This window comes from Pogoniulus pusillus, chromosome 5, assembly GCF_015220805.1.
Source record: "Pogoniulus pusillus isolate bPogPus1 chromosome 5, bPogPus1.pri, whole genome shotgun sequence".
NCBI classification, from domain to species: domain Eukaryota; kingdom Metazoa; phylum Chordata; class Aves; order Piciformes; family Lybiidae; genus Pogoniulus; species Pogoniulus pusillus.
This window is the reverse complement of record NC_087268.1, coordinates 18,766,895-18,792,737: the sequence shown is the minus strand read 5'-3', so window position 1 is coordinate 18,792,737 and position 25,843 is coordinate 18,766,895. Positions and strand designations below refer to the sequence as shown.

Genomic DNA, 25,843 nt, shown 5'->3' with positions numbered 1-25,843 from the left:
CCATAATTAGTACCTTTTTTTTGACAGTTCTGAAGTAACTGTGTTTTGCACAGTAAGCAGCTGATTTTATGCTGATGAGCTTCATGAATGTACTTTTTGTTCATGGATGTTCTTTTTTCCATGCCACAGAGTCTTGGACTGGGTGATCCTGGAGGTCTCTTCCAACTTGGTTGATTCTATGATAATTCTATGATGATTTGACCCTTTGTGCTAGTTTGAGCCTGGCTGGGATATTTTGGTGAGAAGAATTAGATTATAGGCTGTGAATAGGAGACAATGGTGATGTCTGCTGCACTCAGAGGCTTGCTGAGAAGTGTAAGAACAAGAACTCAAACAGATAGGAGAGTTTGCTCTCTGGCTTTGGGGCTGCACTTCTCTCTCTAACCTGCTAATCCTTCACAAACATGGATAGTAGAGTCTCTGTCTAGCTTTTGGGCTGAACTTCTCTTTCTGACCTAACTTGCTGCCTGACTAATCCGTCTGCTTCCTACGCACCCTGGCCAACCCTCCAAACTCACCTTGAACACAAGGCTAAGTGTGGCGTAAGGTAGAGGGTTGGGAGCCCCTTCTGGGAACTCTGGTTTCTGGGAGGGCTGTTGTGTTTCTGTATTATCTTTCTTAACTTGTCTATTTCTGTCTATAGCTGTATAGCTTTTAAATACCTACTTGTATATTGTGCTAAGCTGTAACTATAAAGCTTCATTCTTCAATTTCCAGCTCGGCTGAGTCTAGTATGGGTGATTTCCTTAAGTGTGGGTGGATGGATAACCCAAATCATCACACCCTTCCACAGAGTAGGGAGTCTGGAGGTCAGCAACTTCATCTGGAAAAAAACGCCTTATGTGGATATAAAATTCAGCTGACAAATGGAAGATAAGTGCTGTTGGGTTGATTACCTCTTCCTCTCTCAACATTGTAGTGTTGTATTGTCTCAAGTTTTGATGTTTTGAATGTTTGGGTTTTTTTCCTGATGTGATGGAAAGTGTATGATGATCTGGGTGCTACCTGCCCCTCTATGCTTAGGAAAATCACCCAGACTAGACTCAGTCAATCTGGAAATTGAAGAATGAAGCTATATTCACAGCTTAGCACAATATACAAGCAGATACTTATAATCTATACAGCTATAGACAGACAAGTTAAAAAGTAATACAGAAACACAGCACCCCTCCCAGAAACCAGAGTCCCCAAGAGGGTCTCCCAACCACCCTTCCACTTCCTTTCCACCCCTTTACCTTATCCCAGAGTTTGCCTTATGTTCAATGTGATTTTGGAGAATCAGCCAGGGGGGTTAAGAAGCAGATGGATTAGTTACACAGACAGCAGGTTAGAGAGAGAAGGGAGGCAGCCAAAGCCAGAAAGGAAATCCTTTATCTATGTTTATCTTCTCGATGATGCCTATGAGTGCATCAGACATCACCATTATTTCCTTTTCACAACCTATAACCTAATTCTTCTCACCAAAATATCCCTGCTAGGGTCAAACTAGCACAATCTGCTATTGGAATGGACTGCTCAGGGAGGTGGTGGAGTCACTGTCCCTAGAGGTGTTCAAGAAAAGCCTAGATGAGGCACTTAGTGCCATGGTCTAGTTGATTGAATAGGGCTGGGTGCTAGGTTGGACTGGATGATCTTGGAGGTCTCTTCCAACCTGCTTGATTCTACGATTGTAAGAAAAAACAACATTTTGGAAACTGAAATTGGATTATTTTTGCATTCATCAAAACTGTTGTTTCCAAAGTGAAATAGATAATAGTGAACAAAACCTAGAAATATAAAAGTTATTTTTTTCTTTTGTGATGGTTTGGGTGTTCCCCGCCTACCCACACTTTGGAAAATCACCCAGACTAGACTCAGCGGCTCTAGAAATTGAATGAAGCTTTATATTTACAGTTTAGCTGTATGGGGTTAACACTTCAGGGAGAGTAACCCTGAACCTGACCCTAGGTGGTCTTGATCCCTCCGCATGGGTGGGTCTGAACACCACCAGGTGATGGTTAGCCCACTCCCCTTTCCTGTCCAAAGATCCATAAAACCAGGGGGACTTCCTGTCTCTGCACCCCTCTGCACTCCCTGCTCCCTGCATACCAGCATTACCATCAGTTCCTGGTTTCTCTTTTGTTTCACTACGTGGCCATCACCCATGAGGCAGACAAAGCCATCACCCTCACAATCGGGTTGTATTTATTGCTTTTGTATTTGCTTTCCCTTCCCTATACCTTTTGTATATTCCCTACCTCAGATACCTTTTTAAGTTATTGTTAAACTTTTTTTTTAACTTCCAAATCGAGTGAGATTCATTTATTTGGGTGTGCTTACCTTTCCTCTCTCCACATCTAATCCCTTTCATTGGGAAAATAAAGGGGGAAAGTAAAGGGCACTTTATAAAAGTTGTTATTGGTTCTATCAAATTTATTTCAGTCTCTGGAAATTTAAACTAGAACCAAGACAGTAGCACAATATACAAGCAGACTTTTACAATATATACATTTATAGACAGAAATATACAAGCTGAAAGGTAATACAGAAACACAACAGCCCTCCCAGAAACCTGAGTCCCCAGGAGGGGCTCTCAACCACCCTTCCACCTTCTTCCCACTCCTCTACCTTACACCAGATCTTGCCTTATGTTTAAAATAAGTTTGAGTGTCAGCCAGGGGGGTTAGGAAGCAGATGGATTTAGTCACACAGACGGCAGGTTAGGTTAGAGAGAGACGTGCAGCTAGACAGCGACTTTGTTATCTGTGTTTTTGTTCTTGCTCTTATACATATCAGCAAGCTTATGAGTACAGCAGACATCAACATTGTTTCCCTTTCACAGCCTGTAATCTAATTCTTCTCACCAAAACATTCTAGCTGGGCTCAAACTAGCACAGGTTTTGATAGTTTAATGCCCAGATAGCCAGATTCTTATGATGTTTGTCTAGTCTGATACTAACCTAGATTACGTAGACTTCTTCTGTCATCTGAATTGTTCAATAAGGGAACTTAGAAATGCTTTTTGGTTTTGTTTCTTTTGGTCTGTTTTCCTGTTTACTAGGGTGCAGTTCTTGACTTCAATTTCTCGGTGACATCTTGGGAAAGGATTTCTACCAAGTCTTGAATAATTGAGATAATGTAGAGGCAAGTGGTTATCCAGTGAAATTTATCCATTTGAAAAGTCAGAGTTTTCAGAGGGAATTATGGGTCACATCAGAACCAAATATGAGATGAATAAACGTTCTTTGTTGCTAAAATCAAAGTAGGCTTTGCTTTTAGAAAACAATGCTTGCAGACTGTTTATCTTTTTTGCTCTCAGCTCAAAAATACATGTTGGAAGTTTCACCTGGCAAGATAACAAAATCCCAGGGATACACTCTCTGAGTGTGTCTTTCATCTTATAATTTTGTTATGTAATCATATTTAAGCTTCCTTTGGTTACTCACACTCCATTTCTGGTTTTTATTCTGTTCGTTAATTAATAATTTCAGGGCAGTTGTGTTTACCTTATTTCTGGATTAAGTAATTACTGTGTGTCCTGGATACCCCAAATTCTTCTCACACCGTGATTTGAATGGGAGAGGAAAGATGCGAAAACACTGTTTTTCCCCCACCCTTGCCCTTCGGGCTTAGAATCATAGAATCAACCAGGTTGGAAGAGACCTCCAAGCTCATCCAGTCCAACCTAGCACCCAGCTGTTTCCAGTCAACCTCCAGGTATGGCGGCTCCACCACCTCCCTGGGCAGCCCATTCCAATGCAAATCACTCTCTCTGGCAACAACTTCCTCCTCACTTCCAGCCTAGACCTCCTCTGGCACAACTTGAGACTGTGTCCCCTTGTTCTCTTGCTGGTTGCCTGGCAGAAGAGAACAACCCCCACCTGGCTACAACCTCCCTTCAGGTAGTTGTAGACAGTAAAGAGATCACCCCTGACCCTCCTCTTCTCCAGGCTAAACACCCCCAGCTCCCTTAGCCTCTCTTCATAGGGTTTGTCTTGCAGGCCTCTCACCTGCTTTGTTGCCCTTTTCTGGACATGTTCCAATACCTCAAGATGGCTGATATAAAACTAAAGATGTCATTGTAATGAAGGGGTAGGATCCTCAAGTGTCTTCCTGTAATCCCTTCACTTGGACGGATTCTTTTGATGTTTCCGTATCTCAACATCTCTCATGAATTGAGGAGCCCAGAACTGGACACAGCACTCAAGGTGTGGCCTGACCAGTGCTGAGTACAGGGCAACAATAACCTCCCTTGTCCTACTGGCCACACTCTTCCTGATCCAGGCCAGGATGCCATTGGCTCTCTTGGCCACCTGGGCACACTCCTGCCTCATGTTCAGCCTAGTATCTACCAGTACCCCCAGGTCCCTTTCTTCCTGGCTGCTCTCCAGCCACTCTGTCCCCAGCCTGCTTGGGGTTGTTGTGAACAAAGTGCAGAACCCTGCCCTTGGCCTTGTTAAATCTCATCCCATTGGTCTCTGCCCAAAGGATCCTTATGGCACGTGAGGTGACCCATGCAGATGCCTGCACTGAAATAGAGCTGGTGATTTGCTGTGTTTTTGTGCCTGGAAAATGCTAAATCAACACTTTGTCTAGGATAAGGTATAAATATAGCAGGTTCTTCATGACTTGCGGTTCCTCCCTCCTTGATAGTTCCATCTGGAAAGTCCCCTGGCACTGCGAACGACAGGCTCCTGCCATGACTGGACCATCCCTGCTTTGGAGAGTTTCACACTTTTGTGTAAGCCGACAGGCTTAACGAGCCTCGGCTCCTTTTCAGAAAGAGATCCGGCAGCACCTGAACAGCTATCTCTCAGACCCTAATCAGTAGATAACTGCTGACTCTCTCCCTGCTGTTGTGAGAGCAAAATCATCACACAGCCATCCCACTCAGGAAGAAGTTCTTGAGACATTTCTGAGTTTGGCAGCTCTGTGACTCATCTCGGTCTTTGGTGGCACAGATCGCTATTATCAGATTTTGCTGGTAATGTCACAGGCTGTTCCTGCAGAAAGAATCCAGCAAGGGATCTTTGCCAAGTGCTTACTCACATCTGTGAGTAAGCTTTTCTCTTAATCTTCTGCTCAGCTTGATTGATAGTGGAGTGAAGCTGTGTTTCCACTTCCTGAATTTCTACATAGCCAATTTTATCTGTAATATCTTTTGTAAGATAGTCTTGATCTAACTGAGTCTACTAATTAAACTAAATTAATTTTTTGTAGATAGTTATGGGGGGCAGGGTGTCAGGAAAATAAAATAAATCTATTTTTATATATTTCCTGACTCGGCCACATTAATTCCCTGTCTTCACAACACTATTTCATTACCACAGCTATGGTTTTATCATAACATTCCTAGGATCTTGCTCCAAAATCCTCTACCATCTAGCTAGGTTTCCCATGGTCCAAGCTGCTTTGTAATGGCTTTGTTTAAAAATATTTCTGTGACTACTGCGTTTTCCATTGGTAGCCTGTACTATTATTGTGTTATTAAATGAATTAACTCTTATTCTTGGTCATGTTTTATGACTTTGGGACCTTTTTCTTGTCTCCCACAGAATTTCAATGCTTAGGGATTAATTTAGTGTCTGATAGAGGATTTTAAAGTGAGGTGTTTTTAGAGGGACTTCCAGTGAAAACCATTCAGGGTATGTAAGATTTTGTATGTGTGTCAGAGGCTGGGCTAAACAATATGTCCCAACATCTCAGAAAAAAAACTTGTTCTGAGCTAAGTTTCTGAGAAGTGCTAAGTGAGCATCCTGTTTGTACTCTCTGTCCCCAAGATCCCCTCTTGCATGAGCTCAGACCCCCAGGAGCTCCCCAGTATGCAACAACTGGACAAAAAACAGCCAAGGAATGAAGAGTCAGCTTGTGCATGCTATCATGGGACCACCTGCCTGACTGCTCAGCTTGCATGCACTGAAAGACCACCACACCTGGAACTGAGCTCCTGTTACCTAACACACATAGGAAGTGAAGGCTTCCTGTTGTGCCAGGTGATGCTGATTCTGAGCCAACCAGAGTTTGGCAGCTCCTGATTTATCAACAGCAGCCATCATTTTGGAGAAACCAACTGGACAAGGAGGGCTCAAATCTGGAAACCCCCTACCACACACGGCATGCCCAATACAACTGGCCAGTGGGCCTGGCTAAGCAAATCATTCCTGGAAAATAAGTGCTTCTCAGAAAACCCTGCATACTCAGTGAGGCGGCCAGGGGAAAGAAGAAAAGCTCCAACCTGCAGGTGGAGAGCTCCCCACCCACGCTGCTCAAATGGACTTTCGTGACGCCAAATGACTCTGGAGTGACTTTTCTTCTCTCTGCATGGGGGTATTGCTTTCTTTGCTTTCTCTTTCCTCCCCCGTCTTTCTCTTTCCCTCTCCTCATCCCTCCCTATCCTCATGTCTGTGCAATAAAACTAGCCTATGCATTTGACACTGTTTGTGCCTTAATTCTGTTTCCGAGAATCTGACCCCCCCATACCCAAGACTCCTCCAGACTAGGACAGCATGTAATATACTTGTGTGAATACGAAAGTTAATTTACTTGGGTATTTGTGTTTAATTTATTCTGGAAGTGGAAGGTGATTGACAACACAAACCAAAAGAGTGCCCAGGGAGGTGGTGAAGTCACTGTCCCTGAAGGTGTTCAAGAAAAGACTGGACAAGGCACTTAGTGCCACGATCTAGTTGACTGGCTAGGGCTGAGTGCTAGGTTGGACTGGATGATCTTGGAGGTCTCTTCCAACCTGGTTGATTCTATGATTCTAAGTGCTGAGCAGCTTTTATGTTTTCTTTTGAGATTCTGTTTAGTTTAATAACATAGTACAGAAGAAAATTTGTTGCCAGTATATACATTACTGGTCCAGAATATCCCAGAACAAGAAATTAGAGTGGTTCAGCAGCAAAGAAAATGCATAGAGAGACTATGGAAGCTCCTTAGCTGATTTGCAAGACCCTGGCCAGCCTAATGTAACTTTGAAGTTTCTTCCTCTTTAAGTTCTTACATATTATGCATCTGTTGAGTTCTTACATATTAATGTACACTGCTCAAGGTTGCAAAGGTTTTTCTCTCTCTCTTTTTTGTCTTCCTTCAGGTTTTTAAAAGTACCTACAATTTTCCATTCCAATAATGTGTCCTTGATGAACTGTATGTAGCTCTTAAGGACTAAGATGTAGTACTAAGATCATAATTTTTTTTTATCTTTTTCCTTTTTTTCCTGCAGGTGAGAGCATTTTAGTTTGCAAGCCCTCAGAAAGATCAAAAGGGACTGCTCTTCTTCAGGGATCTCTCAAGCCTGTTTGCAGTTGCTTGCTTAGAAGAGAAGGGGAAGGTGTTGCCTGTAGCATGAAAAGAGCAATACTTGAGGTACAGGACACATGGGGAGGAATTAAAATTGTGCTTTACTCTTGTAATTGTAGGATGAGAGTTTTTGTGACATCATCAGATGTTTTCAATGCATTCCTTTCACTTTTGTTTCCTCTCTTGTTATCCCAAGCATCTTCAGAAGAAAATACTCTAACACTGTAACAGGCTCTCCAGGAGGTAGTTGATTCACCATGCCTAGAAGTGTTTTAAAGAGGCCTGAAACACAAACCCTATGAGGAGATACTGAGGAGCTGGGATTGTTTAGCCTGGAGAAGAGGAAACTCAGGGATGACCCCATTTCTGTCTACAACTACCTGAAGGGACTCCACCACCTCCCAAGGTCATACCTGAGCTTCCTCTTCTCCAGCCTGAAGGGAGGCTGTAGCCAGGTGGGGTTGGTCTCTTCTGCCAGGCAACCAGCAGGAGAACAAGGGGACACAGTCTCAAGTTGTGCCGGGGGAGGTCTAGGCTGGATGTTAGGAGGAAGTTGTTGTGAGAGAGTGATTGGCATTGGAATGGGCTGCCCAGGGAGGTGGTGGAGTTGCCATCTTTGGAGGTGTTGAAGAAAAGCCTGTCTGAGGCACTTAGTGTCATGGTCTAGTTGATTGTCTAGGGCTGGGTGCTAGGTTGGACTGGATGATCTTGGAGGTCTCTTCTTTATAAGATTTTATAATTCATTCTTTCCCATAGCTTAGTCCTCTTTCTTCTACCTTAAGGTGTCTAACTTCTCACCAAGAAAAGTCCTTAAAGTTTTGCAGTTGCTTTGCCTTCCTCATGTCCCCCTCTTACACTGGTTCTTTAAAACTTTAGATAACTGATGGGTCAGTATCTTTGATTTTCTGATGTGATGTTCCATCTTACTGCTTCTCAAGTAGTATGAACAAGTCACTTTCTTCAACAGATCATTGTGGGAGGACTGGCCAACACTCCAGATGATGTGCACAACTATGCTTCTTGCACTCTTCTTGCATCCAGCTTAAAAGAAGACAAAAGGGGACACGAGAAAGCGCAAAATGAGGCACAGACTGGGCCTGTTGAGACTTGCGTGGCATGGTTGCTGGAAAATGAATTCATTCAGGTTCTAGACTCTGGCAGTGATGTGAAAGGTAACATTAGTGTTCTTACCAGGGAGTTTTGAATCCCAGTGGTTTTGAATCAGTAAATCTTATGCAGCTGGACAGATGTTCAATGTAACTTTAAAGTGAAAACCTTTAAATGCATTTTTATTTTAAAGAACTACACGTATCAAGATTTGGATTCTTTGGCTTTCTAGGGGGTGCCTTTATACATTCTTTAACATTTTTTGCATGCGTGTATTTTTGGAGATGGTGTGCAGAGAGAGGCCTTCCAAGACCAATGTTTTCTACAACTACATGAGGGGAGGCTGTAGCCAGGTAGAAATTAGTCTCTTCTGCCAGGCAACCAGCAAGAGAACAAGGGGATATGGTTTCAAGTTGTGCCGGAGGAGGTCTAGGATGGATATTAGGAGGAAGTTGTTGCCAGAGTGATTGGCATTGGAATGGGCTGCCCAGGGAGGTGGTGGAGTTGCCGTCCCTGGAGGTGTTCAAGAGAAGACTGGATGAGGCATTTAGTGCCATTGTCTAGTTGACTGGCCAGGGCTGGGTGATAGGTTGGACTGGATGATCTTGGAGGTCTCTTCCAACCTGGTTGATTCTATGATTCTAGTCTACAAGTTCCAAGGTGTCTTTAAGCCAGACATTTACTGCAGGATTTGTGCATGTTAACTGTAGACTATGTTTTGTCTTTCTGAATTAAAACCAGTATATTTTAAGAGAGCACAAGTCTCTTCTAGAACTGTTTGGTTTGCATGGTTGCACTTCTTCCTGATTTTTGGCCATTTCCTTAAAATTACTAAGAAATTCTTACAGTAATAGTAATAACCTTCATTGCATGTTAATTTGTGTGTCTTTTTAAAGCAGATGATAGGCAATACTTGGTGTTCCTTAGAAAGAAATACTTAAAATGCTAATTCCCAGGCAGTATGTATGGCAGATGAGATTCCAGTGTTTTGTTTCTGCCTGTTCTGATGGTTTGGGTGTTACCTGCCCCCCTCACTCTTATGAAATCACCCAGCCTAGACTCAGTTGAGCTGGAAATCAGACTGAAGCTTTATATTTACAGCTTAGCACAATATGCAAGCAGGTATTTACAATCACTACAGCTGTAGACAGAAATAGACAAATTAAAAAGTAATACAGAAACACAGCACCCTTCCCAGAAACCAGTCCCCAAGAGGTGCTCCCAACCACCCTTCCACCTTCTTCCCACCCCTCTACCTTATCCCAGACTTTGCCTTACATTCAAGGTGAGTTTGGAGGATTTGCCAGGGGGGGTAGGAAGCAGACGGATTAGTTAGGCAACAAGTTAGAGAGAGAAAAGTGCAGCCCAAAGCTAGAGAGCAAACTCTGTTATCTATGTTTGTGTTTTTGTTTTTATCTGTCTCAGCAATCCTATGACTGCAGTAGACATCACCATTGTTTCCTTTTTACGGCCTATAATCAAATTCCTCTCATCAAAATATTCCAGCTTGACTCAAACTAGCACAACAGGTTGGAGAGACAAGGGAGGCAGCCAAAGCCAGCGAGTGACACTGTTATCTATGTTTGTGTTCTTTTTTTAATCAGTCTCAGCAAGCCTATGAGTGCAGCAGACATCACCATTGTTTCCTTTTCACAGTTTATAATCTAATTTCTCTCACTAAAGTATCCCAGCTAGGCTCAAAGTAGCACACCTGTTTAGTCTGAGTAGTTAGAGGGATCCATGCCTGTGACCCGGCCTCTGAAAAGGGCTGACTTAGACTTAGTGAAATCTGAACTTTTTATCATTCCCATTTTCTTGTCTTCAGAATCAGAACTATGCCAATTTCTTCTTGAAAACCGTTGGGAAGTTTAGTAGAATGGATTAAATATATTGCTACCTGAAATGAGATATGAACTTGCACTAAAATGTTTCTTTGTGTGTGTTTCTGATGTTGTTTGTTGTGTGGGTTTTGTGTTTTTTTTTTTTCCTTCAACAGCAAAGGTTTATCACCCAACACATCTTGGCTCGGCTACTCTTTCCTCTTCTCTTTCACCAACTGAAGCTATGGAAATCTTTGCTGACCTACAGCGAGCTATGAAAAGCTTTGTCCTGGAGAATGATCTGCATATTGTCTATTTGGTAGGTTCCTCCTTTTATATTTTGTATTTTGTTCTACCAAAACTAAAGGAAGGAGGGAAAACACAAGGCAGATTTCTTGAGCTCCGTGACTGTAGGGGATTTCTGTGTTTTGCTTAGATCATCCTTCATGAAGAAGTTTCTAAATGAATTATTCTCCATAATCAGTCTGTCTCTCCTCATAGTGAAACTGACTCTGTCCTGACTGAATGATAACAGGATTAGTTTTCTGTCTAGAAGTGTGTGAATGGTCTGGATGTTTTTTTTTTAATTAGTGTTAATAGAAGCTGAGATTTCTTCTACTCACAGGATCATGCAGGATGTTAGGGGTTGAAAGAGACTCAAGGAGATCATTGAGTCCAACCCCCCTGCCAGAGCAGGACAGTCCTATCTAACACAGATCACAGAGGAACACATCCAGATAGGCCTTGAAAGGCTCCAGAGAAAGAGACTCCACAGCCTCTATGGGGGGCCTGTGCCAGTGCTCTGTGACCCTTACAGGAAAGAAGTTGTTGAGGTGAAACCTCTTGTGCTGCAATTTACAGCCATTGCTCCTTGTCCTATCCCAGGGAGCAAGTGAGCAGAGCCTGTCCCCCCCACTCCTGGCCAGCCTTCAGATACTTAGAAACATTTATCAAATCCCATCTCAGTCTTCTCTTCTCCAGACTAAAAAGCCCCAGGTCCCTCAGCCTCTTCTCATAAGCCATGCCCTCCAGTCCCCTAACCATCCTCAGAGCCCTCCACTGGACCCTCTCCAGCAGATCCCTGTCCCTCTTCAACTGGGGGGCCTAAAACTAAACACAGTATTCAAGATGACGTCTCACCAGGGCAGAGTAGAGAGGGAAGAGAACCTCCCTTGAATGAAAGGTTCTCCAGGTGAATGAAAGATTCATTGAGTTCTGGCAAAATCCATGTTCCCTCCTGCTACATGAGATGTTATATCAGATGCTTTGACAGTGGATATTAGTGTGGTTGCTAATGGCTTGACATTGATAGGTATCTCTCAGTCTACTTAAAGTAATGCTATTTTGTTAGAGGAGAATACGGATGCATCTTAAAAATCTTCTGGTAGCCTGGATTTAGGGAGCAGTCTGACAAAGATTCCAAATTTTTTAGTCAATAAAGTACTCATATGAGTCAGATCTCATCAGTACAAATAGTAAAAAACTAGGTTAGAAGAGACTTTACTTTCTTTGGGGGTATGTGTTTATGACTCAGTGCCTCTAAATAGTGTGTAGGATGCTCTAACCACATTCCCTAGGCTGTATATTTGTTTACCCAAGTGCAGGGTTCTACACTTTGGCCACAACAACCCCAAGCAGCGCTATAAGCTGAAGACAGAGTGACTGGAGAGCAGCCAGGAAGAAAGGGACCTGGGGGTACTGGTAGGTACTAGGCTGAACATGAGGCAGCAGTGTGCCCAGGTGGCCAAGAGAGCCAATGGCACCCTGGCCTGGATCAGGAAGAGTGTGGCCAGTAAGGCAATGGAGGTCATTGTTGCCCTGTACTCAGCACTGGTCAGGCCACACCTTGAGTGCTAAGGCACTTGTTGACATGGTCTAGTTGATTGGACAGGGCTGGGTGCTAGTTTGGACTGGTTGAGCTTGGAGGTCTCTTCCAACCTGGTTGATTCTATGATTCCTCCGAAATACCTTTTTGCATTATCTTGTTCTCTTTAGGTCACCCCAGTGTATGAGGAGTGGACCACAATTGACTGGTACCAGTTTTTCTGCTTATGGGAAAAGATGCCTGCCTCAATGAAACGTGTGGCTGAGTTGGTGGGGATCGAAGAAGGCTTTCTGGCACGCTCTGTGAAGGGTGAAATCAAAGCTAAAACAGAGAAACAGCATAGACAAATGGCCATCCATAAAAGGTAGCCACAAATGGTTGTGAATGTGCTAAGACTAGAGGCTACAACATGTGGAGTTGGCAGGCTCTGTTTATTTTTGGGAACTGGCTCTCTTTCCGAGTGAGCCGATAGCTCAGAGAACCTGGACCTGATCTGCTCTGGACTGAGAACAAGATGTTTGTGCCGGTGGCTTTTCAGAAGACATCTTCTCTGTTTCTTTTGTGTGCTGGGCTATTGTAGTGTTCTGTCCTATTCTCTCACAGTGCATTTTGCCATGTAGACAAATGTGCCTGGGTGATGATTTTATTTCCATATGTACTTCTACAGGTTTTTTACCAGTCTTGCCCTTCTGGATTTAATCAGTGAGGTTCCATTGAAGGATATGGCCAAGAAATATGGCTGTAGTCGTGGCCAGCTTCAATCCTTACAGCAGTCTGCTGCCACTTATGCAGGTTGGTCACCTGGGCAAAATGCCCCAGAATTCTTGAGCTAGTCTGTTTTCTTTCCTTCCAGATATGGGAATAAGATAGCCACAGCATGGTACTAACTTCTATCAGTCTGATGAAACCACATCCAGCTTTATAGCTTAATCTGAGTCAAGGCAATCCCAAGCACAAATCCAGGCTGGGTAGGGACTGGCTAGAGAGAAGCCCTGAGAAGACAGACTTGGCGGTGGTGGTGGACCTGAAGCTCAACAGGTGCCAGCAATGTGCACTTGCAGCCCAGAAAGCCAAGCAGAGCCTGGGCTGCAGCGGAAGTGTGGCCAGCAGGTGGAGGGAGGTGATTCTCCCCCTCTACTCCACTCTGCTGAGATCCCACCTCGAGTACTGCATCCAGTTCTGGAGCCCCCATTACAAGAGGGATGTGGATATGCTGGAACTTGTCCAGAGAAGGGGCACGAGGATGCTCAGAGGGCTGTAGCAGCTCTGCTGTGGGGACAGACTGAAAGAGTTGAGGCTATTCAGTCTGGAAAAGAGGAGACTGTGAGGTGACCTTCTTGTGGCCTTCCATTATCTGAAGGGGACCTCCAAAAAAACTGAAGAGGAACTTTTTAGACTATCAGGGAGTGAAAGGACTAGGAGGAATGGAGCAAAGCTGGAGGTGGGGATATTCAGACTAGAGGTGAGGAGGAAGTTCTTGATCATGAGAGCGGTGAGATCCTGGAATGGGTTGCTTGGGGAGGTGATTGAGGCCCCATCCCTGGAAGTGTTTAAGGCCAGGCTGGATGAGTCTGTGGGCAGCCTGCTCTAGGGTGGGGTGTCCCTGGGCATGGCAGGGGGGTTGGAACTAGATGATCCTTGTGGTCCCTTACAACCCCAGTTGATTCTGTGAATAATCTATGGTTGCTCCTGCTTTGAGATAGAACCATAGAGTGTGCTGAGGAAAGGGAGTCAGCTGAGTGGAATCAAGCTGTGCCACAGCACACTGCGGTCTGTGGAAATCATCTGTGTACTGTGCAGGAATGTAATTTGTTCAGTGGTAAGGAAGGCAAATAAGTACAAGTCCATTTTGAAGCTTTTCTCTATCAAGAGTACCTTTCAGCATGGGTAGAGTTTGGAGTCTCTAAGATTTAGCATGACTTTCTTCTAGTTGCAAAGTTAATTGGCCAGACAGCAGGGTATTTTTTGTTTCCAAAACAATGTGAGCAGTTTCTGAGTCATTTATCACCGAATAACAAGGGGTCAGATAGCTGTCACCTTTATCTTCACTTCCTGAAGAGGGGTGTGTAGGAGTAGAAGCAACAGCTCACCAAGTGACCAAGGTATTTTTGTTTTCTGTTGACGAAGTCCTTCATTACTCCATAAGTACCCAGAAATGAAAAGGTCATGCCAACTCATGTAGAGTTGTTTAATTCTGGTGGTATAAATAACTTTTTTATTGTAGCAGTTTCATAATTCTCTTTTCCTGGTGTTAGTAATTTTAATGAAAGTCATTTGGGAAGTAAAATGAGCTGTTGACATGACATAATAGTTAAGAGATATCATAGAAGTTGTATCCTGTAATCACTGTAAAAATAGTGAGGCATGCTGTGACTTTATTTTCATACCATCTAGATGCAATCTGTAAGAAACCATCTTAGAAACTGTCTTTTACCTGCTTTTTTTCTCCTATGCGCTGAGGTCTGCAGTTGTCACCTTGTTTCATGAGCTTTGCTGTCTCCTGTGATGGTCTTAGTAACTGAATGTGAGGGATTAGGCAAAATTAATAATCTGTATTAATTTTGAAGTCCATGTGATGATTGTTAATAACTATGAAAACTGTTTATTAACATTAAAACTTTCCAGAAAACTTATTCACAGGTTCAAAAAATGCACAGGTTGGAAATTTGGACACGCAGGGCACAGGCAAAACTACATCACTTATTTCTTCAAGTAGCAAATGCAAATATTGTACTGAAAGAGGCTTTTAAGTATTTGCACACAAAGTATAAATCAGACGGTACCCAAACCATGTGGAACTCTGTCTTGTTTGCCACCAAGATTTGATTCTTCCCAGGCTTCTGGGGAAAGGAGGCAGACAATCTCTGACTTTGTCCCCTGCTGCTCTGGATGATCTGTGTATCTTCAGGACTTCTAGTCTTAGCAGGAGACTTTCAGGTGCAGGCAGGATGTCTTGCCATGTGCAGTCTCAGCATGATGTCTGGCTGGCTATGTAGGCCAATCGTGTGCAGGCATTTAGAGCCCGTTCCTGGTAAACTCTCCAGGCAAATTCAGGATGCAAAATGAGACAGCAGCACCCCGTGCTACCTGCTTATCTCTTCTATTCACATCCAGCCCAAGACTAGTTGGGCATTGGACATACATTAGCCAATCGGAATAGCACTTTGCCAGGCCTCACCATATTAGATGAAGCCAGGGCTTTCGCCTTCCCATGGTTGCCTCCGCCAGCACATGAGGAGCAGGGGAACAGGGGAACCCATCTGGGCAAGCCAACACGGATAAGGACATGTTTGCCCCATCAAGCCTACCAACACACTGAATTTTTGCAGACCAAGTTCTGCTCATTGCAGCTTTCCTCAAAGGTCTGTGGCTTCTTTTAGTGCCTCAGGCACTGCTTATTTTGCCTGCCTTTCTTCTGTGTGTTTACTTCATAGGGTTCCTGTTACAAGAATTGCCTGTGCTTCATGTGGTGGAGATTAGCAACTCAGAAGAAACAGTGTTAACTCAGAGTTTCTGCATCACTAATAATAACTAGCTAATACTAGATTTGAGTTCTGCAAGGTCAGCTCCCAGTCACAGTTGTAATAAACATGAGTTAGTTTCTGTAAATAATAGAAAGGTGAGAAGTGTATAAGTGAATGCTGATGCGGATGAGGGTGGGAAAAAAATGGATCCAGCTTATAAGAACTGGAGTTGAAGTTAAGACATTGATGTAACTTCTGTGTTCCAGGAATGGTAACTGTTTTCTGTAGTCGACTGGGCTGGCACAACATGGAGCTGTTGCTCTCTCAGTTCCAGAGCCGCCTCATTTTTGGGGTTCACAGGGAGCTTTGTGACCTGGTACGAGTGTCTCTGCTGAATGCCCAGCGTGCTAGGACACTTTACAATGCCGGCTTTGTCACCATGGCTGATCTTGCCAAAGCCAGTCCTGATGATGTGGCAACTGCTCTGAAGAATTCGGTGCCATTCAAAAGGTGAGAAATCATGAAGTCCAGAAGTCAAGTAAAGGAGTTTTTGTAAGGTGGAGGATTGCAGGGGGAAACCTCTAATAAGATATGGCAACCTTTTGGGATGTGGTGCCAAACATTAGTTAGAAACGTGCCGAGGGAGGTATAGGCTGGATGTTAGGAGGAAGTTCTTCTCCAGAGTGATTTGCCTTTGGAATGGAGTTGCTGTCCCTGGGGGTGTTCAAGAAAAGCTTGGATGAGGCATTTAGTGCCATGGTCTAGTTGATTGGATAGGGCTGGGTGCTAGGTTGGACTGGATGATCTTGGAGGTCTCTTCCAACCTGGTCAATTCTATGATTCTATGAAATAATTTATATTTCTCTGTGATGGATCACAGACATTTAGTAATTATTTTGAAATTAATTAGAATCATGTTTAACTTGCAACATGAATTTTTAAGACTGGAGTTGGGGTTGTTTAGTCTGGAGAAGAGGAGGCTCAGGAATGATCTTACTGCTGTCTACAACTACCTGAAGGGAGGCTGTAGCCATGTGGGGTTGGTCTCTTCTGCCAGGCAACCAGCGAGAGAACATGGGGACAGAGTCTCAACTTGTGCTGGGAGAGGTCTAGGCTGGATGTTAGGAGGAAGTTCTTTCCAGAGAAAGTGATTGGCATTGGAATGGGCTGCCCAGGGAGGTGGTGGAATCGCTATCCCTGGAGGTGTTCAAGACTGGCTGAGGCACTTAGTGCCATGGTCTAGTTGACTGGCTAGGGCTGGGTGCTAGGTTGGACTGGCTGATCTTGGTGGTCTCTTCCAACCTGCTTGATTCTATGATTCTGTCCCTGTGACTGATTACAGTCATTCAGTAATTATTTTGAAATTAATTAGAAGCATGTTTAACTTGCAACACGAATTTGTAAGACCAAAATTTAATTCTTTTTCCTCTTTTTAATGCACTGTTCAGTCCTAAGTAAATCAAAGGTGCTTTCTGGTGACTTTTTCCTGACTTAAAAGACAGCTTCACCATATGATCAGATGAGGTGAAGATATATTATCATTTGAGGGTCTCTTGTGATTTTCATGTGAGTGCAATAACAAGCTTCCAAACCTGTTGGATTGTGGCGTTACACCTGTCTGGTACTTGCTCATAGTTTCCCTTCTTTGGAAAACAGTTCACAGAGGAGGATTGATTCAGACCTGGTTCTTGCTCTAGTACAGAGTTTGAACTCATCTGAAGTACTCCTGAAGCCAGGTTATACATGGTGAGAAGAGCAACCCCCCTCACCAAGCCAGCTGATCTCACAGGAGAGGCAGGTGAGACATGGGCAGAGGTGAAGCTGCAGCAGTCTATTTAAATGTGCTGGTAATGCAGAGGTCAAAGATCCCCACACACCAAGCAAGGTGAAGGGTAGGGCTATGATGAGTCATCTGGGCATGTCACAGCAGTTTGTGCAGAAGGTTACATGGACCAGACCAGCCATGATTGCTACCCAGGAGAAAGCTGTTGTGGACAGAAATGTGGCAACCCAGACAGAAGCCCCACACAGACATGCAGCTGTCCAGGTCACAGGCTACGAGGAGTGCTAGAGTCTTGCACTGGGAACAAGTGGCAGTTATGAGAGCTGCTGCATCTGCTGTGAGTAAGTTGATGATCTGCTTAGCATTGTGGCAGAGCTGCGTGAGGAGATTTAAAGGATGAGGAGTATCAGGGAGGCCAAACAGGAGACAGAATGCTAGAGTCAGGCTCTGCTCTCCCTGAAACAGAAATGGGGGCACCTGTCTGATGGTTCTCAGGATCAGAGGGCCCCTGTATCCTGACAGTGTCAGACCAGAGGCAGTAGCCTGGATGAGGGGGAGCAAATGGAGGCTAGTTCATGGTTGAGGCAGCAGATGACCTCCTTTCTTGCCCAGATGCTGCTGAAAAACAGGTGTGAGGCTCTGGCTGGGAAAGACCAGCCAAATGAAAACATGGAGGATAGGCAACCTACACCCAGAGGTATGTCCACACTCAGAAAAGCCCACCACCCCTAGCACAAAGTGATCCACAAGGAAAAAAACAAGGCTTAAAGTCATCATAGGTGACTCCCTTCTGAAGAGAACAGAGGATCCAACATGTCAGACAGACCCTTCTTGTAGGGAGATCTGCTATCTTCTTAGAGCCCAGGTTAGTTTCCTAGCCTGGTGTCATCCTCAGACTATTATCCATGACTGATCTTTGCTGTAGGTGGAGAGAAAGTAGTGACTATTAGCGACAAGAGCAATTAAAAGAGACTTCTAGTGAAAGATTCAAGGGCACAGGTCATCTTTCCTTCTGTTCTTCCAATCACAGGAAGTGGCATAGGAATGAACGATTGAATCTGGTCCATTAATACATGGCTCCATGGTTAGCGTCACTGCCACAGATTTGGGTTCTTCAGCTATGATGTGGCGTACACAGCACCAGTGTTGTCATGAAAGAGGAGGCACCTTTCTTGAAGTGGGAAGTGAGTCTTTGTTCAGGAGATTGCAGGGCTGATCTACAGGGCTTTCAACTAAGTGAGAGATAATATTGTCAATATTTTATGTGATGAGGTATGGGGAAGACAGACCAGGATTGGTGGGATGGGGATCCAGCCCTCCACCCATTACCCTGAAGCACACTGGGGCCACAGCAGATTGCCAGAAGTCTCATGCCTATGAGCCAGTGGCTCCTGAGGTACTAGAAGCCAACAGGGAAACACCAATGAACACCTTAAGAGAATTAAGAGGTGTTTGTCTCAAAAGGAGATGTGGCTGACAGCCCAGCTGAAGTGCCTCTACACAAATGCATGCAGCATGGGCAACAAACAGAAGCTGAAAGCTGTCTTTCTGCTGGAGGCCTATGACAGAATAGCCATTTCTGAAACTCCTGTGACTGGAGTGTGGCGATTGATGGATACAAGATATTCAGAAGAGACAGAAAGGGGAGGAGGGGAAAAGATGTTGCCCTGTGTATTAAGAAATGGATTAAATGTGAAGAGATGTCCCTAAAGAATATGCACAAGCAAGTCAAAAGCCCATGGGTAGGAATTAGAGGTCAAGGCAATGAAGGGAACCTTGTGGTTAAAGTACTACAGTCCTCCTGATCAAGAGCAGCCTATTGATGAAGCATTCCTACTTCAGTTTACAGGAGGCATTGTGCTCACAGGCTCTTACTCTGCTGAAGTAATTCAATCACCCTGATATTTTCTGGAAAACTAACACAGTGAGCCTTAAGCAATCCAGGAATCTCCTGGAGTGGCTTGACAATAACTTCTGGAGACAAGAAATAGACAGTCCTACTCGAGGGGATGTGTAAGAGATTAACAGTTGGCTTTCTCAGCCCCTCTTACTCATAAAATCAACCAGGTTGGAAGAGACCTTCAAGATCAGCCAGTCCAACCTATCACCCAGACTTGTCCAATCAACTAGACCATGGCACTAAGTGCCTCAGACAGGCTTTTCTTGAACACCTTCAGGGACGGTGACTCCACCACCTCTCTGGGCAGCCCATTCCAATGCCAATCACTCTCTCTGGCAAGAACTTCCTCCTAACATCCAGCCTGTACCTCCCCTGGCACAACTTGAGACTGTGTCCCTGGGCAGCCTGTTCCAATGGCTCCTTACTGGATTGCACTGTGAAGGTCTGTTATGTGGACATTCTCAAGATGTATGGCCACATGGGCTGTGAGACCACAAAGAGTGGAGGCTCCAGAATACGTAGAAGGAGTGTTTGTTGCAGGACAGTTGTAGGAATCAAAGAAAGACCAAACATTCCACTTCAGATGCCTTTGGATGCCTTTTTACTAGAAAGGGTGCCAGAGCCATGGCTGACCTGCCTGGGGAAGGAGACAAATTTTCCAACTGAAAAGTGCTGTGAAGCTTCAGGTGGCAAGGTTCGCTCAACTCAGAGCACTGGAACAGGCTCCCCAGAGAGGTTGTGGGGTCTCCTCCTCTGGAGACTTTCAAGGCCTGTCTGGATGTGTTCCTCTGTGATCTGTGTTAGATAATATTGTCCTGCCCTGGCAGGGGGGTTGGACTTGACTATCTCCTTGGATCCCTTCCAACCCCTACATCCAGTGAGCCTATGACCTCCAGGGATGGTGACTCCACCACCTCCCTGGGCAGCCCATTCCAATGACAAATCACTCGTATCATCAGGCAGAAGAGACCAACCTCCACCTGGCTATAGCCTCCTTTCAGGGAGTGGTAGAGAACTGGGAGATAGTTGGTTGAGAGCAAGAAGGTCTCCCTGCAGCTTCTATTTATCCAGAGTAAACAACTTCAGCTTCCTCACTTCTAAGACTTATTCTCCAGATATTTCACCAGCTTTGTTGCTCTAGCGCCTCAATGTCTGTTACACTGCTGTGTTCCAAACTGAATCCAGTACTGAAGGTGTTGCCTGTCTCCCTAGTTCTCCTTGCATCAATTCATGTATAGAAAACTGAAAGAATTATTTCCTATTAAATTCATTATATATTGGATATAGTGCTGCTGTGAAGCTAATTGAAATGTAACCAGAGCAGAATAGTAGCAGCTTCTTGTGATGTTTGTTACTTTCTGCAGGAGCATTTACATCTTTATGATGGTTTAGGTGTTACTCACCCCCCCCCCCCCTTAAGAAAATCACCCAGGCTAGACTCAGTCGATCTGGAAATTGAATAAAGCTTTATATTTACAGCTTAGCTCAATATACAAGCAAATATGTCCAATATATACAGAAATATACAAGTTTAAAAGGTAATACAGAAACACAACAGCCCTCCCAGAAACCAGAGTCCCCAGGAGGGGCTCTCAACCACCCTTCCACCTTGTCCCACCCCTCTACCTTACTCCAGACCTTTACTTATGTTCAAGGTGAGTTTAGAAGGTCAGCCAGGGGGGTTAGGAAGCAGAAGGATTAATCACGCTCTCGGCAGGTTAGGTTAGAGAGAAGTGCAGCCTCAAAAACAGAGAGTAAACAACTCCTATCTGTGTTTATGTTCTTGTTCTTACACATCTCAGCAAGCCTGTGAGTGCAGCAGACATTACCATTGTTTCCTTTTCACAGCCTATAATCTAATTCTTCTCACCAAAATATCTCAGCTAGGCTCAAACTAGCACAGTCTGTCTGTTAACTTTCCCATAGTGCCCGGAGAGCTGTGGATGAAGATGAAGAATCAGTAGAGGAGCGTCGGACTGTGCGCAGCATCTGGATGGCTGGAATGAAAGGCTTAACTGAAAGAGAAGCAGCTTCCCTCATTGTGGAGGAAGCCAGGGGACTTCTCCAGCAGGATTTGGCACTGATGGGAGTGCAGTGGAACCCAGAGTCTTTTGTTGAGACTGATGCATCCTCTGTGATCAGCAGCGAGTCAGAACTTGAGGACAGACGATGTAGATCAAATGGAGAGCTGTCTTCTGAGTCTTCAAGGGTGTTCAACAGAAAAGGGTGCAGAGTTCACCATCAGAATGGCATTGGTTTTCAGACTGGAAACTTATCAAATATTAAAAAGGGATATAAAAGGAGATTAAGCAGTAGTACAGAAAACTCCAGACTTGAAAGTAGAGTCCCAGGCAGAAGACAGATTGAAGCAGAGGACAGCAATGATGATGTTGTGTACACTGCAAGAAAGCGGCCAAACACATGCATAGATAACGGAAACGTAGAAGGAATTTCTCTGGTCAAAACAAAGACAGATTCCACAAGATCAGTTCCACAACTCCCTCCTGAGAAAGTTAAAACACCAACACTGAGAGCAAAGTCTTCAGCCTCTAGATTGATAAAAAGTACAGGCATGCATTTAAACCAGACAAGGAACAAAAATACTGCTTCAAAACTGCAGAGGTCACTTCTTGAAGACTCAAGTATGCTTAGCATAGACATAGAAAAGCTGCCTGCTTTGCACCCTGCCATCCCCACTGATAATTTTTTTCCAGGCCAAAACAATAAGGAATTTATGGAAACAAGATCTGTAGCTCATAAAGTCTCAAATTCCGTACAGATGAGAGAAATCAATCCTGGGAGAAAAGATAAAATGGAAGGGTTTTGTACAGAACATACCACCACTTGTGATGAAGGTATGCCTAATGGGGGAGCTTGTTTTCAGGCACCTCTTAGAAGACAGAATACTCCACAGCTCAAGGTGGAGACACATAATACTGTAGGAAGTCTAGTAACACCCGGTAGTGCTGGGACACAGAGGAATGAATATACTGATGATAAGCAGAATAAAATGAATAAAATTCAATCAGATAGGAGCTGTGCTGAGGTGATGGTTGGTAAACAACAGATTGCTTTAGGTACAGGTCACTGTAATGTACCTGCTTGCTGCTCTGGAAGTGGACATGTCCATCATGGCAGCAGGATCCAGAAGCCTGTATGTTTTAGTCCTGGTGAGGATACATCCTGCCATGTTCAGATCCAGAATGACAGCAGTAATGGTAGTAAAAAGCCCAACAGAATATTGTTACAAGCGGGAGTACTGCAGAAAGCCAACAGTCATCCTAAGAGTTATGTGAAAGACTCTCTAGTAAAATCCAGAGGTGTTTGTTATACAGACAGTGTTTGTAAAGCTCCATCCTTTGGTCAGTTTTCTGACTCTAGAGACTTTGAAGACAGCTTCCAGTTGGATACTCAAACTGAGATGTTAATAAAACAGGAGGGAGCAGCTGGAATCACAGGCCAGCAGGGAATACAAGGTTCTGAGCTGGCAACAATACCACGGCAGGCAGTCTCTGAGAAACTAAGCACTTCACAAACTGACAGTGCTGCTGCTGAAGGACTGGCTCCAACAGTTAGGAAACTTGGCTTCTCTAGTCCTGTCACAACAAATAATGTTACAAAAGACACTGTTCAGCACTACAGTAATAAAGTTTTGGATTCTGGAGGCCTTAATTTACAGCTGGTAGCAAAGGAAATAGAATCTGCACTTTGCCTTAAAGAAAGTGATTTCTCAGTGACTGACTCTCAGCTACACAGTTTTCTACAAGATTATCAGACCCAAAATTCAATGAAAGGAGAGAGTGTGTCTAAAGACCTTAACAAAATAACCTCCTTTTTTGGTAGGGAACGTACTGTACAAGTAGAATGCCACCCTGTCCCTGAAACAAGCCTGAACATGAGTGATAGTTTGCTGTTTGATGATAGCTTCAGTAATGTCAGTGACCTTTCAGCTGTTCACATCATGGAATTTGATAGAAAGGACCCTGTGGGGAAGCAAGAAACTTTCCTTCCTCCAGATGGTCTTTTGCAGAATCTAAGGCCTGTTCAGGATAAATTTGACTTCAGTGGCAATCAGAAAGAGCATGATGATCCCACTCAGTGTAATAACATGTCTCTAGCACTCTCTGGTCTTATAACTGAAGTTTTAGATCATGCAAACTCTCCATCTTTTCTGGAAGACCTTCCTTCTATGTGTTGTGGTCAGTCAGGATTAAGAAAGCCCCCAGGTATTTGTAACGATGATCCCAGACCAAAGGATTTATTAGGAGATCAAGGTGAGAGGCTCCAGAGAAGCCAGCAAGCTTTAGACAAGAAAACCAATCCAGTGGTGTGGACTGACTACTCTTTTGAACTGAGCCCAGGGTTGCAGGATGTGTTAGACAAGTGGCCTAGTCCCTCAGGCATTGAACCAGTTCCAGTAAACTCCTGTTTGAAAGGACAGTTAGTTGCTCCTATTGCTAATCAAGAGCCAGCTCCAGTTTTTGAATCTGACCATTGTCAGCCAGAGCCTTTGTGTACTTTGAAGGATTTTAAAAGCTTTTGCAAGGTTAAAGAAAATGAAAAGGAAAGCTCTGATCACCAGAAAACTGACTGGATAACACTTCCACTCAAGGGAAGCACCAGAAAGCCCTCCTGTCTTCCACCAGACAGCAATAATGGGCTTATTCCTCCAACACCACCTAAAAAGCTTTTTCTGAAGAGTTCTGTTTCTCTTTCTGTGAAATCTTCAAAGAGACAAGTTGCCTGCATGAACAAAGGGCAGCTGATTCAGCTACATCAGAGGAGTGAGAGCAATGCAGAGCAGCAGGTGGAAACACTCCAGCTCAATCATGAGAGTGTAAACCCACTTGAGACTGATGAGATAAAAGACGATTCCACCATAGACCAAGGCTTTTCACTACAGCTATCTCAGGATGTTTTTCCACTCATTCCCTTAAGTGCTGAAAGTTTCACTATTATTGATGTAGCCAGTGACAAAGCACTGTTCCAGACTTTTGTGGCAGAATGGAAAGAGAAAACCAGATTCTCCATCTCTGTGGCATGTGAAAGAACAAAATGCCTTTTGTCTCCCAGATCAACAATTGGTGGCAAATTTAAAACAGGTCAGTTCTGTCTTCCATCCCATTATTTTTTCTGAACAGCAAGGTGGCATCTTCAGCTTAAAGCAGGAGTGGGGGAAAAAAGGGTTTGCAAAATACAATGAAAGTGCCAGATAGTATCAGAATATTGTTAGTCTTAGTAAAACAAAAGAGCTAAGTGTTGTTAGAGGATGGAGAATTGGTTTCAAGCATTGGATGTGGATGTGCTGACGATGTGGACATGCTGGAGTGTGTCCAGAGAAGGGCCATGAGGTTGATCAGAGGGCTGGAGCACCTCTGCTATGAGGACAAACTGAGAGTTGGGGCTGTTCAATCTGCAGAAGAAAAGGCTCCCAGGTGACCTTGTGGCCTTCCACTGTCTGAAGGGGGCCTACAAAAAAAGCTGGGGATGAATTTTTCAGGCTGTCAGGGAGTGACAGGACCACGGGGAATGGAGTGAAGCTGGAGATGGGGAGATTCAGGCTGGATGTGAGGAGGAAGATCCTCATCGTGAGAGTAGTGAGAGCCTGGAATGGGTTTCCCAGGGAGGTGGTTGAGTCCCCAACCCTGGAGGTGTTTAAGGCCAGGCTGGATGGGGCTCTGGGCAGCGTGCTCTAGGGTAGGGTGTTCCTGCCTGTGGTAGAGGGTTTGGAACTAGATGATCCTTGTGGTCCCTTCCAACCCTGACTGATTCTGTGATTTCACTGCTAGGTCTTTAGCAATAGCAATGAAGTGTTAGAAGCTTCTTTTTATGTGAGAGGAGCTGAATATTCCTAAAATTTCATTTTGTGTCTGATTTGAAATGGGTCTGCATTGTGCAATGCCTCTCATCATGTGTATGTTTCCATGTCATACACAAGTTTAGTAGCATTTAAAATCAACAATACATTTTAAATGTATTTAAAGTAATACATTACTTTTACATACATTAATGTAAAAAAGTAATACATTGCTTTTAAGTAAACTGTACAGATTCTTCCATGTCTCAAGTGACCAGTGTTACTTTGGTCTCTGAGCCAAAGTTAAGAATTTTTGAGTTTGTAAAAAGTAAACTTGGTTCTCAATATACACATGCGGTGAAATTCAGCTCAGTCTCCAATTTGTTCAGAACACTACTTCACAGCCAGGTGCGGGTTGGTCTCTTCTGCCAGGCAACCAGCAATAGAACAAGGGGACACAGTCTCAAGTTGTGACAGGGCAGGTACAGGCTGGATGTTAGGAGGAAGTTGTTGGCAGAGAGAGTGATTGGCATTGGAATGGGCTGCCCAGGGAGGTAGTGGATTCACCATCCCTGAAGGTGTTCAAGAAAAGCCTGTCTGAGGCACTTAGTGCCATGGTCTAGTTGATTGGACAGGGCTGGGTTATAGGATGGACTGGCTGATCTTGGAGGTCTCTTCCAACCTGGTTGATTCTATGATTCTATGATTATTTTCCACAGGAGTATTGAGATGCTGCAGTTTGATACTGCAGCTGTATACTCTTCCTTTAAAATAAGGGTAAGCAGAGTTAGATTTTTTTTTTACTGTCTTCTGTCAGTTTCTTAAGTGTGAAGATATATTTTTGACTGACAAATGTGAAGTGTTTTTAG

General features: G+C 44.1%; 1 protein-coding gene across 1 annotated transcript in view; it reads left to right on the top strand.

Moving 5' to 3' along the window:
- Window positions 1-25,843, top strand: part of POLQ (DNA polymerase theta) — a 122,159-nt gene that overhangs the window by 28,723 nt on the left and 67,593 nt on the right. The window contains exons 10-16 of the mRNA XM_064143942.1: window positions 7,202-7,344; window positions 8,246-8,450; window positions 10,382-10,524; window positions 12,201-12,394; window positions 12,698-12,822; window positions 15,761-16,004; window positions 21,104-24,279. Of these exons, the coding sequence (XP_064000012.1) occupies window positions 7,202-7,344; window positions 8,246-8,450; window positions 10,382-10,524; window positions 12,201-12,394; window positions 12,698-12,822; window positions 15,761-16,004; window positions 21,104-24,279 (4,230 nt within the window). The remainder of the gene's footprint in view (window positions 1-7,201; window positions 7,345-8,245; window positions 8,451-10,381; window positions 10,525-12,200; window positions 12,395-12,697; window positions 12,823-15,760; window positions 16,005-21,103; window positions 24,280-25,843) is intronic.